General features: G+C 45.8%; 1 protein-coding gene across 2 annotated transcripts in view; it reads left to right on the forward strand.

The window, feature by feature from the left end:
- STAMBPL1 (STAM binding protein like 1) overlaps window positions 1-8,525 on the forward strand; it is a 47,507-nt gene extending 38,982 nt beyond the window's left edge. For both annotated transcript variants that reach the window (XM_080823662.1, XM_080823661.1), the window contains exons 8-11: window positions 1,713-1,850; window positions 6,206-6,318; window positions 7,371-7,470; window positions 8,205-8,525. In XM_080823662.1, coding sequence (XP_080679788.1) covers window positions 1,713-1,850; window positions 6,206-6,318; window positions 7,371-7,470; window positions 8,205-8,261 — 408 coding nt within the window. In that variant the 3' untranslated portion in view covers window positions 8,262-8,525. The remainder of the gene's footprint in view (window positions 1-1,712; window positions 1,851-6,205; window positions 6,319-7,370; window positions 7,471-8,204) is intronic.
- The last annotated feature ends 5,772 nt before the right edge of the window (window positions 8,526-14,297 follow it).

Here is a 14,297-nt window from a genome sequence, read left to right on the forward strand (position 1 = left end):
TTCAGACAGGAGTTTCAACAAGCTGAAATCTTACGGCACAGGTCCCATTTACTCATGGAAGATCAGAAATATGTGATGAGGGGCGCCTGGGTCGCCCAGTCAGTTAAGCGTCTGCCTTTGGCTCGGGTCATGATCCTGGGGTCCTGGGATCGAGCCCCATATGGGCTCCCTGCTGGGTGGGGAGCCTGCTTCTTCCTCTCCAGCTCCCCTGTGCTTGTGTTCCCTCTCTCGCTATCTCTTTGTCATAAATAAATAAAAATCTTTATTAAAAAAAAATATGTGATGAAAGACAATATCAAAATAGAAGGAGGACCAAAGAGAGGAGATGAGTTTAGTTTGCTACTTGCAAGGATGAAAAATGTCTTGTGGAAAGTGCCCTTGGGCCAGGCACATTTTCCATCTAAACATTTAGCTTGGGAACTGTTGCTTAATGGCTTATGGTCTACTCAGCTCACATTCTCCCTGCCGTAGCTCCATTCTGTGCATTCACGTGTCCTCCAGGAGAGAGGAAACATAGATGACCAACACAGGAGCATGACCCACCATGTTCTCTCAGTCACCTTGTTTGTCCGTCAGGGGCAATGTGTTCTGGATGCTTCCTCAAGACCATATATTGTACCTAGTTTGATTGATTGATTGATTCATTCATTCATTCATTCATTCCTTCATCAGACAGACGTGTGCTGAGTACCTAGATGTGTTAAGCACTGCACTTGGTGTTGGCGTTCTGTAACCTCCAACAACCATAGTCTTTGCCATGCCGCGCTCACATCATGCCTCTCAAGGACCAGCCAGACGATTCCCAGTGGGGCGGGAAAGCCCTGAGACCGGAGAGAAGGTGGTGGTGTGGAGGGCAGACCGCTCCTCCCAGCACAAGCATCTCCTCCCTGAGCATCCCATCACCTCTTCCCAGACACCTTCCTTCAACTCTTCCCTTGACCTGAAGGGAGTATTGTGTTTTTCCTTTTTCATTTCCTAAATGCAAACCCAAAACATCCCCTTAATTATGGAAGATCTCAGTGAGTTCCCCCAATGGCAGGAGAGAAATTAGGTCTGGATGTGAAATGAAGTAGAATTAGTAAAATAAAATACACAAGGCCATCAACCTCCACAAACCTTAGAAACGTCCTTCAGTAAATCCACAAAACCACGTAACTGGTGTCTCCCCCTCCAGATAAACCTGATGCTTTGTTACTTGGATCTTTTCCCCTGCACATGTACTATATCGAGGCCTTGTTTATTAACTGAACGATCATGGAGCAGCCTGGGAGGCGGACTCCTATTTGTTAAACATGTTCTTTTTTTTTCTTTCAAGATTTCATTTATTTATTTGACAGAGATCACAAGTAGGCAGAGAGAGAGAGGAAGGGAAGCAGACTCCCTGCTGAGCAGAGAGCCCGATGCGGGGCTCGATCCCAGGACCCTGAGATCATGACCTGAGCCAAAGGCAGAGGCTTTAGCCCACTGAGCCACGCAGGTGCCCCTGTTAAACATTTACTATCCTGAAAAGAGGTTTTGAGGTCCAGAGAGCTGCTTCACCTTTTTGGCAGATAACCCATTTTTACGTGCGAGGCTTTGATTTTGTGGATGCGTATGGTGGGGCACTCTCTAGTCTTCCCGCAAAACGCTATGCTTCCAGCTCAGGCTGTGTTTTTTTTTTGGTCCCCCCCTCCCCAGATGCTTGTTACTCTTTTTTGCTGATTGTTTTTTAGACGCATAATGAATTTACTATCACCCATGTGATCGTGCCAAAGCAGTCAGCGGGGCCGGACTACTGTGACGTGGAGAACGTGGAGGAATTATTCGGTGTGCAGGACCAACATGGCCTCCTCACGCTGGGATGGATCCACGTACGTGTGAGCGTTGGGTTTCGGTGTATCTTCCGTGGGGTGCTGCTTTCCTCCCTGAAGAAATTTAGCTTCCTTTAAATCGTTTCTTCTTCTTGATTTTTTTGTCAAGTGGAATAAATGTCATCATAGTAAAGCATTCTCTCCAATGTTAGGTCATGTCTAAGCCTGTCAAGTCCAGATTTGGACAAGGCTATAGTATGCTTTTTTCCTTACCATCCAACGTTAAAGGAGAGAGAAACATTTGGAAATTGGGTGACTTGCTTTGATGATTTTCTGTAGCCTAATGAAGACCTAGTCAGATTTTTAACTAATTTAACGAGACCGTTATTAATATTCTCTTTCTCTTTGCCATGGGTCAGAAGTGGAATATTTTAAGAAAATTTCTAAAAATGTTTCTTTGAAACAGATGTTTTTATATATCAAACAGGGACCATAGATTTTTCCACGTCTCCCCAACAGGCCAAGGAGGAATTTATCACTGCATAAACAGTCACAATGGGGCCAAAAATATTGGGTTCCAACAACCCCCGGGCCATCATAGGGGCTAGAAAGGGCTTACTAATTAAAAGCCATGAGTTTAAATCCCAGCTCTGCTAAAAATTCCTTACAGGAATGTTGGTAAATTATGTAAGCAATCTGGGCATCAGCTTTATCATCCACAGAACAGATGTCATAGTAATTAACTTCCTGCAGTGGTTTGCGTTAAATGAGATAATGCCAGTGAATTTCATAGCACGTTTGTCTAGGAACTCAGAAAATCGTGGCCACTGGTTTTGGTGATGACACTCAACTTTTCCTATCCATGGTTCAATCAATTTTTCCATTCAGTCTTATACATGTGGACCTGGGGTAGGAATAAGTCATCCCAGTATCATGGGATGTTGGCCAAGATTTTCAGAGTGAATGTGGAATAATTCAAGGACCCTTAAAGAGAGATGAGTGACCATTTTTCATTTTACTTGCTTTATAGGGATGTACTGAAGAGAGGCGGGACACATGCTTAGATCCTCCTACCCTCCCCACACGCAAAATCAGCAAGCACTTGGTGTTAACGTAATTTCAGAGGTAGAGGAGATCTTAGTCCCAGCTCCACCTAGGTTCTTTTTTTTTCCCAAGATTTTATTTATTTATTTGAGATAGAGAGCATGAGCAGGGAGAGGGACAGAGGGAGAGGGAAAAGCAGACTCCCCACTGAGCAGGGAGCCAGATGCAGGGCTTGATCCTAGAACCCTGAGATCATGACCTGAGCTGAAGGCAGACGCTTAACTGACTGAGGCACCCAGACACCCTTCCACCTAGGTTCCTATGTATCCTTTGTCATCTCTGCTTCTGGGTGCCCCCACTGACCAGGTGGGGCTAATGAGTGTCCCCTCTCCCTCACTGGTTGTGTGTGAGCCATAAGCAAGACATCGAATATGAAAGCTCTTTGAAAAATATAAACCACCTGTCAAACACAAGAAATGATTTATGATGAAGAGTTTGCAAAACTTCCCATATGTCTGTTTTCCTTAACAGTAAGGTGCCTTACTGGGTGCTTAGAAATTACTGAATTTTCAAGGTGTTCTTTAGTTGAATGTGATTTTCTGTAACAGGAAGGCATTTTAAAGCAAAATAAATTGTAGCCCAAGAAATTATAACACAAACTGAGAAAGAATGATACCCCATTAAATTTTACTTACACCCAGGAGTCAATGTTAGTTTATAGTTCGTTTACTTCTTATAAAACGTTTTCCACATTAAAAACAGGTTTTCCCTTGTGACCTGTGTATGTAATACATGCAATAATGAGGTTAAGCCATTTAAATAATGAATTTGGCAAAATTTTAAAATTCCAGGATTTTGCTTTTTTGTTTCTTTCACCATTGCAAATCATTGTGGTTTGATGAAAACCCTAAATTGTTGTTTTTCTAAATTTTCATGGTTGTAAATAACATTTTACGATTTTTTTAAATTGACATAATAGTAGCAAAAAATTCCAGAGCTACCTTTTTTCAGATGTAAGCTAGTCCTTGGAAAGAAGGGCGGAATCAGAGTCTAATAGGACTGGATTCTCATGTGGATTTCCCAGCTTAAACGGCCCCCTGCACGACCCTTGTGCTTACCCTCAGTCTTCTCATCTGCAATATGGGGATGGTAATAGCACTTTTCTTATGTCAAATGAGTCAGTGCCTGAGCGAGTGGCACCTGCAGCCATCGTCATCATCATGGTCGTGGCCACGGTCATGGTCATTTTTATTTCTCAAGAGGGAGTAGGGTTGGAGCGCCATTCTCCCACAAAGAGCTTATTGTCCAAGTAGAAGTGATGCCTCTTGCCAGAAATGAAGGGCTCGGGATGCTCACGGTGTGCCTTCTGTTTCTAAAGAAATGGGGCAGGCAGCGGTGACTGGTCTGCTGGCTGCTTCCACGGTGCTGGGGTCCCTCTGAGCAAATTCTTACTTTCTTGCTGAGGCATAGATGGTTCTATGTAGTAACAGAAGGTTTGCACTGAATCAGATGGACAGGCAGTCAGGCCTTCCCAGTCATACCCTCACTAAAGCTCTGGGTTGTAAACGTTGGGATAATTTCCAGTCCTCAGCTGACTTACGTCTTTGTAGACCAAGACTGGGAGTCATTTTTTCTTTGCAGAATATGTATCTTCTGTGAATAGAGATCAACGGCTTTTCCTCTCATTCTGTGATATCTGTTAAATAAAGTGGAAATGAGCTGTGAAATCTTGCATTTCTTTTTTTTTTTTTTTAAGATTTTATTTATTTATTTGACACAGAGAGAGAGAGATCCCAAGTAGGCAGAGAGGCAGGCAGACAGAAGGGGGAAGCAGTCTCCCTGCTGAGCAGAGAGCCCCATGCGGGGCTCGATCCCAGGACCCTGAGATCATGACCTGAGCCGAAGGCAGAGGCTTAACCCACTGAGCCACCCAGGTGCCCCAAATCTTGCATTTCTTTAGCAGACCATAGTTAAGTGCAAAGGCATGAAGCTGTTTTTATGGGTTCATGCCCTTTAGATAATAATGACAATATTGGGGCACCCGGGGGGCTCAGTCAATTAAGCCTCCAACTCTTGGTTGTGGTTCGAGTCACAATCTCAGAGTCGTGAGATCGAGCCCCAGGTGGGCCTCTGTGCTCAGTAGGGAGTCTGCTTGAGATTCTCTCCTCCTTCTCCCATGGCCCCCATCTCAAAAAAAAAAAAAAAGACAGTCTTAAAATAACAATAGCAGGGGCGCCTGGGTGGCTCAGTGGGTTAACCCTCTGCCTTCGGCTCAGGTCATGACCCCAGTGTCCTGGGATCGAGCCCCGCATCGGGCTCTCTGCTCAGCAGGGAGCCTCCTTCCCCCTCTCTCTGCCTGCCTCTCTGCCTACTTGTGATCTTTGTCTGTCAAATAAATAAAATCTTTAAAAAAATAACAGCAATAACACGGGGAATAATTTTGATTCCTCTCTGTGCTAGGTACTGTTGCAAGAATTTTACGTGGATTATCTCATTAGTTTGAATGTAGCAACCCCATGAAGAAAATGATTACTGTCCTTATTTTAAGGCTGATGAAATGGCATGAGGGGGTTAAGTAATCTTCTCAGTGTCCTACAGCCAGTGAGCGATGGGCCCAGGACCCAGGCGGTACACCCAAGGACCTTGATTTCATGATTAAAGTGGTCACATTCCTTTCTCAAGGGTAACTGAGGTTGACTGTGAATTTTAAAATCACGTTGGGTGCATGTGTTTTTCCTATTTGAGTGTGAACCTCTGATGTGTCTCTCGTGAACACAAGCTTGTTTATAGCCCCAAACCTGGAAGATACAGCTCTCGGTTTATAATCTCCCCTTCCTTCTCATCATATGGGTATTTACTTGCTGTGGAGGATGAGTCCCAGACGCCCCCGACAACCTGAAGAGTTCTTTCTCCCATTTGTAGGGAATGACGATCCACGGAAGGACACATAGGAAAATGGGGTAAATTCATTGAAAAGATTCCTTTCGTGTCCGTGGTTTTATATAAATTATCTCTGGGCTCCTTCGGGATCCCGTGTGTGGAATTAAGATGCCAACAGGAGCATCTCCTAGCTGCGTTGTGACGTGAGTCTCTTTAATTAATTCCCAGTCCTGTGTGTCCTAATAAGCAGAAAGCGCATGGACACTTCCAGGAGCCTCTTCTCAGGCTCGTGGTTATTCCCAGGGTACACGAGGGGAGGGACTGTGCCAGGGATACAGTTTTTAAAATCCTGGTTTTATTAATCAGTGATGGTAAAAAAAAAGAAAGAAAGAAAGAAAAAGAAAGAGCCAGCTACGAGAGATTTCTAGAATGGGCTGCAGCCTTGGTGGAGACAACTCCTCGAGGAAGACTGTCCTCTTTCCCATTTACAGACGCATCCGACCCAAACTGCGTTCTTGTCCAGTGTTGATCTCCACACGCACTGTTCCTATCAGCTTATGCTGCCGGAGGCGATCGCCATTGTTTGTTCACCAAAGCATAAAGAGTAAGTGGCCCTGGGGACCGGGTCCCAGTGAGGTATGTCTCGGGCTGTTGGGCTCAAGTGCATCCACGTGGCAGGGGGTGACACTTGGACAGGCAGGCACCCCGTGCCCTCAGGAAGCAGAGCTTGGTGCCGGCCAGCTCCCTTTTACCTTTAGCTCTGTAGTCATAGGGCTTTTAAGGCCCTTTCATAGTAGAATTACCGGTTCTCTTTACTTAGGGAGCATGATCTCCAAGTGGATAAGCTGGACATTATTTCAGTTTGCCTTTTGAGTTCCTCATTCTCCTGTCCTGCCTCATGTTGTAAGAAAATTTCCAGCTTCCACTTAATGACCTCCAAAGCCTTTCTAGATTTGGGAGACAATGATTATGAGAGAGTGATGATGAGCAGAGGAGTCAGACACACTTAAGAGTGGAATCCTGGCTCCAGCTTCAGATGGCGTGTGACTGGCAGGATCCCTGACCACTATGACCCTCAGTCTCTTTATCCTTGACACCTGCCCATCCAGACTGATGTGAAGAAGAACCGGAATGGCAGTCTGTAGAAAGGGCTTAGAAATGGTGTCTGGCCCCACAGTGAGCGCTTGATAAATATTTGCTGTTTCTTTAAACAGTGTCTGTGTTATTAGAAAAAGTAGAAATATCTGCCACCTGTCATTTCCTCCCATGGCCCCTCCGTTTTGCATTCTGGTCTCATGGGACAAGTTCAGCTGCCTCTTCCCCATTGCAGCCCAGCAGGTGCATGGAGTTGGCTTTGGCCCCTCGGGAGTTTCTCTCCTCTGGGCCACTTATTGCAAAACCGGTTTAAAAGATCACTGAGGAGGGGCACCTGGGTGGCTCAGTCGGTTAAGCATCCAACTCTTGATTTCAGCTCAGGTCGTGATGTCAGGGTGGTGAGATCGAGCCCCGCATCGGGCTCTGCACTGAGCGTGGCATCTGCTTAGGATTCCCTCTCTCTCTCTCCCTCTGTCCCCCACTGCCCACCCCTCCCCCAGCTCGCTCTGAAAATCCAGATGATCTTTAATTTTTCCACTTTTTGTTTCCACCCTGGAACAGCACCGGCATTTTCCGGCTCACCAATGCCGGCATGCTCGAGGTGTCTGCTTGTAAAAAGAAAGGCTTTCATCCGCACACCAAGGACCCCAGGCTGTTCAGTGTGAGTAGACTGTGCTGGTTATTTTCTTTTTTCTTCAGATACTTATTTTCCACCTGTTCCTTTTTTTTTTCCCCCCTTTGAAGGAGAGAAACAGCAGCAGTGTAATATGGGATAAAACACTGCTTAGTTTGGGGTTTTCTTATCCTGAAAATTCAGCAAGCTTTTTAGTTACTTCTGATTTCTTTGCACGATTATTTCATTTACAAGAGATTGCCAGTGTTTCTGTAGCACAGTTCATTGTGCATAAAGTTGCCTTTCCATTTAGGCATCTGTGGGATACTTAAAGAAATGCAGTTTTCCTCAGACCCCAGCTAAGCAGACAATGAAAGAAAATGATATTTAGTGTCTCATGAATTCTTTCCGTTTGTTGTGGCCAGATTAATTTTGTCATAACAGTTCATTGGAAACTGTAATCATACTTCTGGGGTAGCCACAGATAGCCCCAAAGAAACACCATTTGACTACATCTTTTCTTTCTAACTGCTTGCCTGGTGGTTCTCCAGTGGTGACATCAGAGAAACGTTGCTTTGAAGTTCAAATCTACTTAAAGCGACAATTAACTTGGCAACCTCTGTCCGTGTGTTTTTGCTAGAAATGAATCAGTCCGATTCTCTCTGTTCTGATCGGAAACATCCTCAGAATTAGGAACGTTTTTAAGTTCGGAAGTCCATATTCCCTTTCTGCGGAGAAACAGGGTAAACATCATGATGTAAAACCATTTTTTTCTCACCTAGATATGCAAACATGTGTTGGTAAAAGACATAAAAATAACCACACTGGACCTGAGGTGATGTGTTCTGAAGACGAGCGCCGTCGACACGACACCTACCTGTGGACGTGCGGTAGCCGGATTTTCTTAACACGTTTCCTGAAATGACTGATATTTTATATTTATACATTTTAGATCAGAAAGTTTGATATTTATTGTTCTTGCCCACTTTGAAGTTTTCTTTTTGGGTTGCTCTGTCTCCGGAGAGGTCACCGTTGTGTTACGTCAATAGTGTGAATCCCCCAGATACAACAACCACACAATAAATAATGCTGCAAACAACGGTATGTCTGGTGTTTGGAGAGGTCTCCGCATGCGTTTTCAAAGTTTTCGATGCTTTGCTGTATTTTCTTCCCCGTTCCTATCAAAGGCAATTCCAAACAAGAGATCCTGAGTGCTCGGGGGTCTCCCATACGGGCCATCGGGTCCTGCCACCCTTCCTGTGGTCGAAGATGAGCAGTTTCCACGTGGGAGAAGACACCTGGCTGCACACAGGAGAGCCGTCTGGCGTTCAATGTCAAGCTCAGAGCTTTGTGAGTGGCCGATACCAGAACAGTGAGCTTCTACTCAGGGAGCCGGTGCCAAAGGGCTTGGGGGAGCAGACAATTCATTAACTTGGTGGAGAGGACTCAGAGCAGGGACGCTTGCAGAGAGAAGAATGAAAAAAGACTCAGATAAAAGCGTACAGCTTGTTACTGTGAAAGTTAATAGGGGTGATGGGGAGAAGAAATGAGGTATAGGAAATAACTGATAATTCTCAGCCCAAGAGAATAAATAAGAAAATCACTTGCCAAGTGCACCTGCAATGAAAAGCACCTAGCTATAAATCAAGGAACAGGGAACATGAAGAGAAATACCTTTAAGCTGAGTAAGGTGGCATAAAGACAACATTACTGAGGCTTGGACTGGGGTTTGCGGCTGGTATCGGGATAATCCAAGCTTTTACCTGGATCAAATGCAGGGAGGAATGGGAGGTTTGTGGACTATGTTGGTTGAATTAGGAGGAAAAACATTGTGGAGACAGAATGTGACTGTCTTCAGAGGTAGAACATTTAAAGAGGTAATTAAGGTAAAATGAGGCCACGAGAGGGCCCTCAGCCCATCAGGCTGGGGTCCTTATGTGGAGGAGAGATGAGGAGGCCGACACAGGGAAATCAAGAGGGGACACAGGGAGGTCTTCTCTGTCTGGCCGTCTACAAGGAAAGATGCTTCCAAAGAAACCAGACCTGACCATACCTTGATCTCAGACTTCCAGGCCCCAGAACTGTGAGAAAATAAATTTCTGCCGTCTAAACCACTCTACGTGTGGTATTTTATTGTGGCAGTCCACCAAACTCACACAGTATTTAACATTTACTGAGGTGGTTTTCTTTCGTTCTCACGGACAGAACGGGAAACGACTTTCTCTGTTGTCCTGCAGAAATTACTGTCTTCTCCACAGACCCTGTCAGTTATCGAGGAGCAAGGTGGGTTGTGTGTGGATTGTGCTCAGCTCCTGAAGTGGCTCCTGGATTCTTGTGAGAAGTGTTTGCGGAACGATTGGCATATATTTGAGATACCGTGGCGGCGAAGGCCATATCCCAGGGTTGGCTCCGTATCTCCCCGCGCTTCATCCCACACCGCAGACACGCAGGTCGTGCTGGGAAGACTGTGGTATTTCAGTTGCTTGGACTGAGACAAAGGTTTTCGTTGGGGAACCAGCCACAGTGACCCCGACACGTGGAAAGCGGATGTTTCTCGTTTGGCCCGTCTGACAGAATTATGTAGCCGGAGAGTGTTTTAGGTGACAAGAATGCTTGAGGAATGTCATGTGTTCGGCACCGATCAAGGAAGAGAGGAAAATGTTCAGCTCCTTGTTCTTCTTAGAATTTAGCGTGTTATTTGTCACGAAGACAACAAATATGCAAAAAACTCTCCTTTGTTCCCTCGAGAGACGTGTTTCCTCTTCTAGCATCTTGGCTCTTCACGAGGCAAGAACGTCTTTTTCTTGGGGACAGCCACACTAGTGGCTCTGAGAGATTCGTCATACTGATGTCCGCGAAGACTCTTTTTTTTAGTTATCAAATGGCATGTCTTTGTTTATGTTGTTCTGACTAAAATGCCACAAACTGGGTGGCTTAAACAACAGACATTTCATTTCTCTCAGTTCTGGAGGCCCAAAGTCTGAGGGAAAGCCCACACGTTTGGGCTGTGTGTGGGGGCTCTCTCCAGGTTTGCGGACAGCCACCTTTTTCGGTGTCCTCATGTGGTGGACAGAGCTCATCTCCCCTGAGTCTCTTCTTATAAGGACAGTGATCCCATCATCAGGGCTCCACCCTCCTGACTCAACCACCCCTACAGAACACCGCCCTCCACACACCATCACACCGGGGATCAGATTTCAACATACGGATTTTGCGGGGAGAGGTGGGAGGTACGGACGTTCAGTCCATAGCAAGGCCAGTGCCAAAAAGCTAATGTTTTATCCATTTGCCATGCTTTATAGAAGCGCTACTGTATATCTCCTGAAATCCCATAATTATATTAAGAAGTAGCATTCATGAGCATGTGAATAGCTGTTACTCTGTTCCCTGTGATCTGGTGTTCAAATGCCTTCCCACAGATTTACAGAATTAAGAAGATAGCTTTCAAAAAGAATTGCCAGTTGATTAAGTCATACTTAATCAAGTCAGACTTGGAAGACCTGGAGATCATGACCTGAGCCGAAGGCAGAAGCTTAACCATTTGAGCCATCCAGGTGCCCCTAAAGCCAAAATTAAAAAAAAAAAAAAAAAAAAAAAAAAACTTATTTAAGTAATCTCTACACCCATTGTGGGGCTCAAATCCACCACCCCGAGATCAAGAGCCACACACTCTGAGCCAGCCAGACACTCCAGAGTCAAATTTGAATAATAAAATCCGAGCTGACGACGAAGTTGCCTGAGGCTTCTAGAACTCTGTCATCACATGCTTATTGCTGTGGGACACCCAGTCCCAGGCATTTATCAAGTTCACTAGAATATTTTTAGAATATTCTATTTATTTATTATTTATATTATATTTTATTAATATTTATTATATTTATTTAAATATAAATATCATGTTTATGTTTATATTATTTATTACTTTATTTATTTATTAGAATACTGTTAGAATATTTTTCTAAACGAAAAAGAATTTCATTTTACCAAGGACAGTTGACTTTTTGACTGGGTAAGATTAGAAATACAGGAGAAGTGGCTTCTGGGTGACTCAGTCGGTTGAGCATCTGCCTTCAGTTCGGGTTGTGATCCCGGGGTGCTGGGATCGAGCCGCGCATCGGGCTCCCTGTTCGGCGGGGAGTCGGCATCTCCCTCTCCCTCTGCTCCTCCCACTGCTTGTTCTCTCTCTCGCTCTTTCTCTTAAATAAATGAATTTTAAAAATATTAGAAATACAGGAGACAGAACTGGCAAGAGCCATACCGATGGCATTTAAATACTACTTTTCTTCATGTGAAACTCAGCGGTTTATGCATTCACAGGGAAGAAGGCTATCTGGGGACATCCATCTGAAATCACAAGCTTTTCATTTTTTTTAAGAACAAGGGCTAGGGGGCGCCTGGGTGGCTCAGTGGGTTAAGGCCTCTGCCTTCGGCTCAGGTCGTGATCCCAGGGTCCTGGGATCGAGCCCCGCATCGGGCTCCTTGCTTGGTGGGGAGCCTGCTTCCTCCTCTCTGCCTGCCTCTCTGCCTACTTGCGGTCTCTGTCAAATAAATAAATAAAATCTTTAAAAAAAAAAAAAAAAGAACAAGGGCTAGTTCTTAATTTGAGGTGGAAATTGCCTGCTTCATATATTTTTTTGTATGGACAAGGGATGTCATTTTGTAGACGGAGATCTAATGGATGATTTTAGGCCATTTCTTTTTATTTTTTAAAGATTTTATTTATTTATTTGACAGACAGAGATCACAAGTAGGCAGAGAGGCAGGCAGAGAGAGAGGAGGAAGCAGGCTCCCCGCGTAGCAGAGAGCCTGATGTAGGGCTTGATTCCAGGACCTTGGGATCATGACCCGAGCCAAAGGCAGAGGCTTAACCCACTGAGCCACCCAGGTGCCCCGATTTTAGGCCATTTCTTAAGGAGTTTCAGGTTGTAGTGTATGCAGAGTGATCTAAAGAGGGGAGGAAATAATGGACCCAATGATAGGACAGAGGAATAAGCTTCAAAACCAAATGTGGAGGGAAAGAAAGAGACATGACGTAAGAAGAATACGAAAATGCCATGTTTGGGACATCTGAGCTTCAGCCTCTGAAAAACTGTCCTGAACTACACTACGTAAAAGCCTTTTGTCCTCATCAGTTTTCCTTCAAGATAGTGTATGTCACAAAAGTGACGAGGCAAACCATAATCATTTATATTGCCTTCAGAGATCAGAGCGGGCATGGAATGATCACAAGAACATTCTGGAAGAGCTGTAGCCACCGGGAATAAATTAGAGAGGTGGCAGTCCCTGGATGTTCTTTTTCCCGATACATTTTTGAAGATGAGAGGGAGAATTTAACCCACCAGATGAAGCGCTGACAAATGGAAAATGATTCCAATAGCAAAATTTGTCACTCAAAATGGCCTTCCTGACATAGCGGCTGTCTGATTTCAAGACCGACGTTTCAGAGAAAACGTTATGAACTCTGCTTTGGAAAATCACAGCCTAGTCATAGTCAAACTATGTGTCAGACTATGTGTGGTTCCATGCCTTGGGGTTGTCTTTTCAGTTCTCCACGGGGGCACTGTCCCATCTCGGCCTCTGCCGGGAACCGGGGCCACCGACATCCTACTTCCCCTTCCCCAGCCTCCAACCCCCTCAGCTCCCCCCCTATTTTCCTGGTTAACTCCTACTAAGTTTCTCGTAAGCACTACGTCCTCAGGGGGAGCCTCTCCGAGCCCCGGCTGTAAGAGCCCGTCTGCCATATTCATATTTCCGCTTTTGTGACCCTCGCCTCGCACCCCGGCTACCTGTGCCATGTCCATCTTCCCCTCCAGACCGGAAGTTCCATCTGCCAGAGCCGCGCCTGTTCTCTCTGCATGACTCACACCTGTCCCGGTCCTAGCTGACAGCAGGTGCCCCTCGAGCAGCACCTGACGCAACATGGGTCTCCTGGGAATGAACATGACTTGTATATCTGGTTTTCTGGTGTGGAATTCTAGGGCTGGGTCTTTCCCTCCTCCTCCTCCTCCTCCTCCTCCTCCTCCTCCTCCTCCTCCTCCTCCTCCTCCTCCTCGTCTCCATATCTTTTCGAGTAAGCTTAGCCGCAGTAGTGGCTTCTGGTGGAACCGAGTGTGTTGGCGCAGACAGCCTCCTCCCCCCCTGCAATCCGACCTTCCTCTCCAGGCTACTCCGTGTTAGAAATCCTCCTGAAGAGATCCAGGCTGGCCCGGTTCCATAGTGATGCCAAACGGGCAACAGAGACTTATTTGGTTTCCAAAAAATAAAGGAATAACACTCCCACCCATCTGTTCACAACACAGTTGTGCATCAGTGTTCCTGGAAACCCGTGTTCTTTTGGGGGGGGTGGGTTTGCAGAAGCCTGTCATGGGGAAATTCATAGGTTCGAGAGTCCAGTTCCGTATCGTTGAGAGAGGAAAGGGGATTCAAGTGGCCAAATTGCTTGCTGGTTTTATGTCCTCGAGATTCATATGAGGCTCATCCACAAGCCCCTGCCACCTGCCCAGCCTTTCAGGTCACGGGGCGTCTTGTGGAATCAAGGAGAGGAGAACTGAGACTGGGCAAAGGTGCGTGGGCGCTGAAGCTGGGCGCTCACAAGGACGGAGCGTTTCACGGAGGCTCCTTTAGTGAGCGCTTCTGGTTCTCCTGAGTCTGCCTCTGGCCAGGACTCTCTCAGATCCTCAGACTCTTCCAAGCCCTCATTCCCTTAGTGCACGTCCCCTGGTGATAGACAGGAGGTAGAACAGGGCAGTAGACTGGCTCTGTAAACCCTGTAGTGAGGATGGGCGTGGCTGGCAGGTTTTGGCTGAATTACAAGAGCGATTTGGCTACAACTACCTGCACTAATGCCCAAGTTTTATGACCTAGTAGGTATGGAG

Source organism: Martes martes (assembly GCF_963455335.1).
Source record: "Martes martes genome assembly, chromosome: 14".
NCBI classification, from domain to species: Eukaryota; Metazoa; Chordata; class Mammalia; order Carnivora; family Mustelidae; genus Martes; species Martes martes.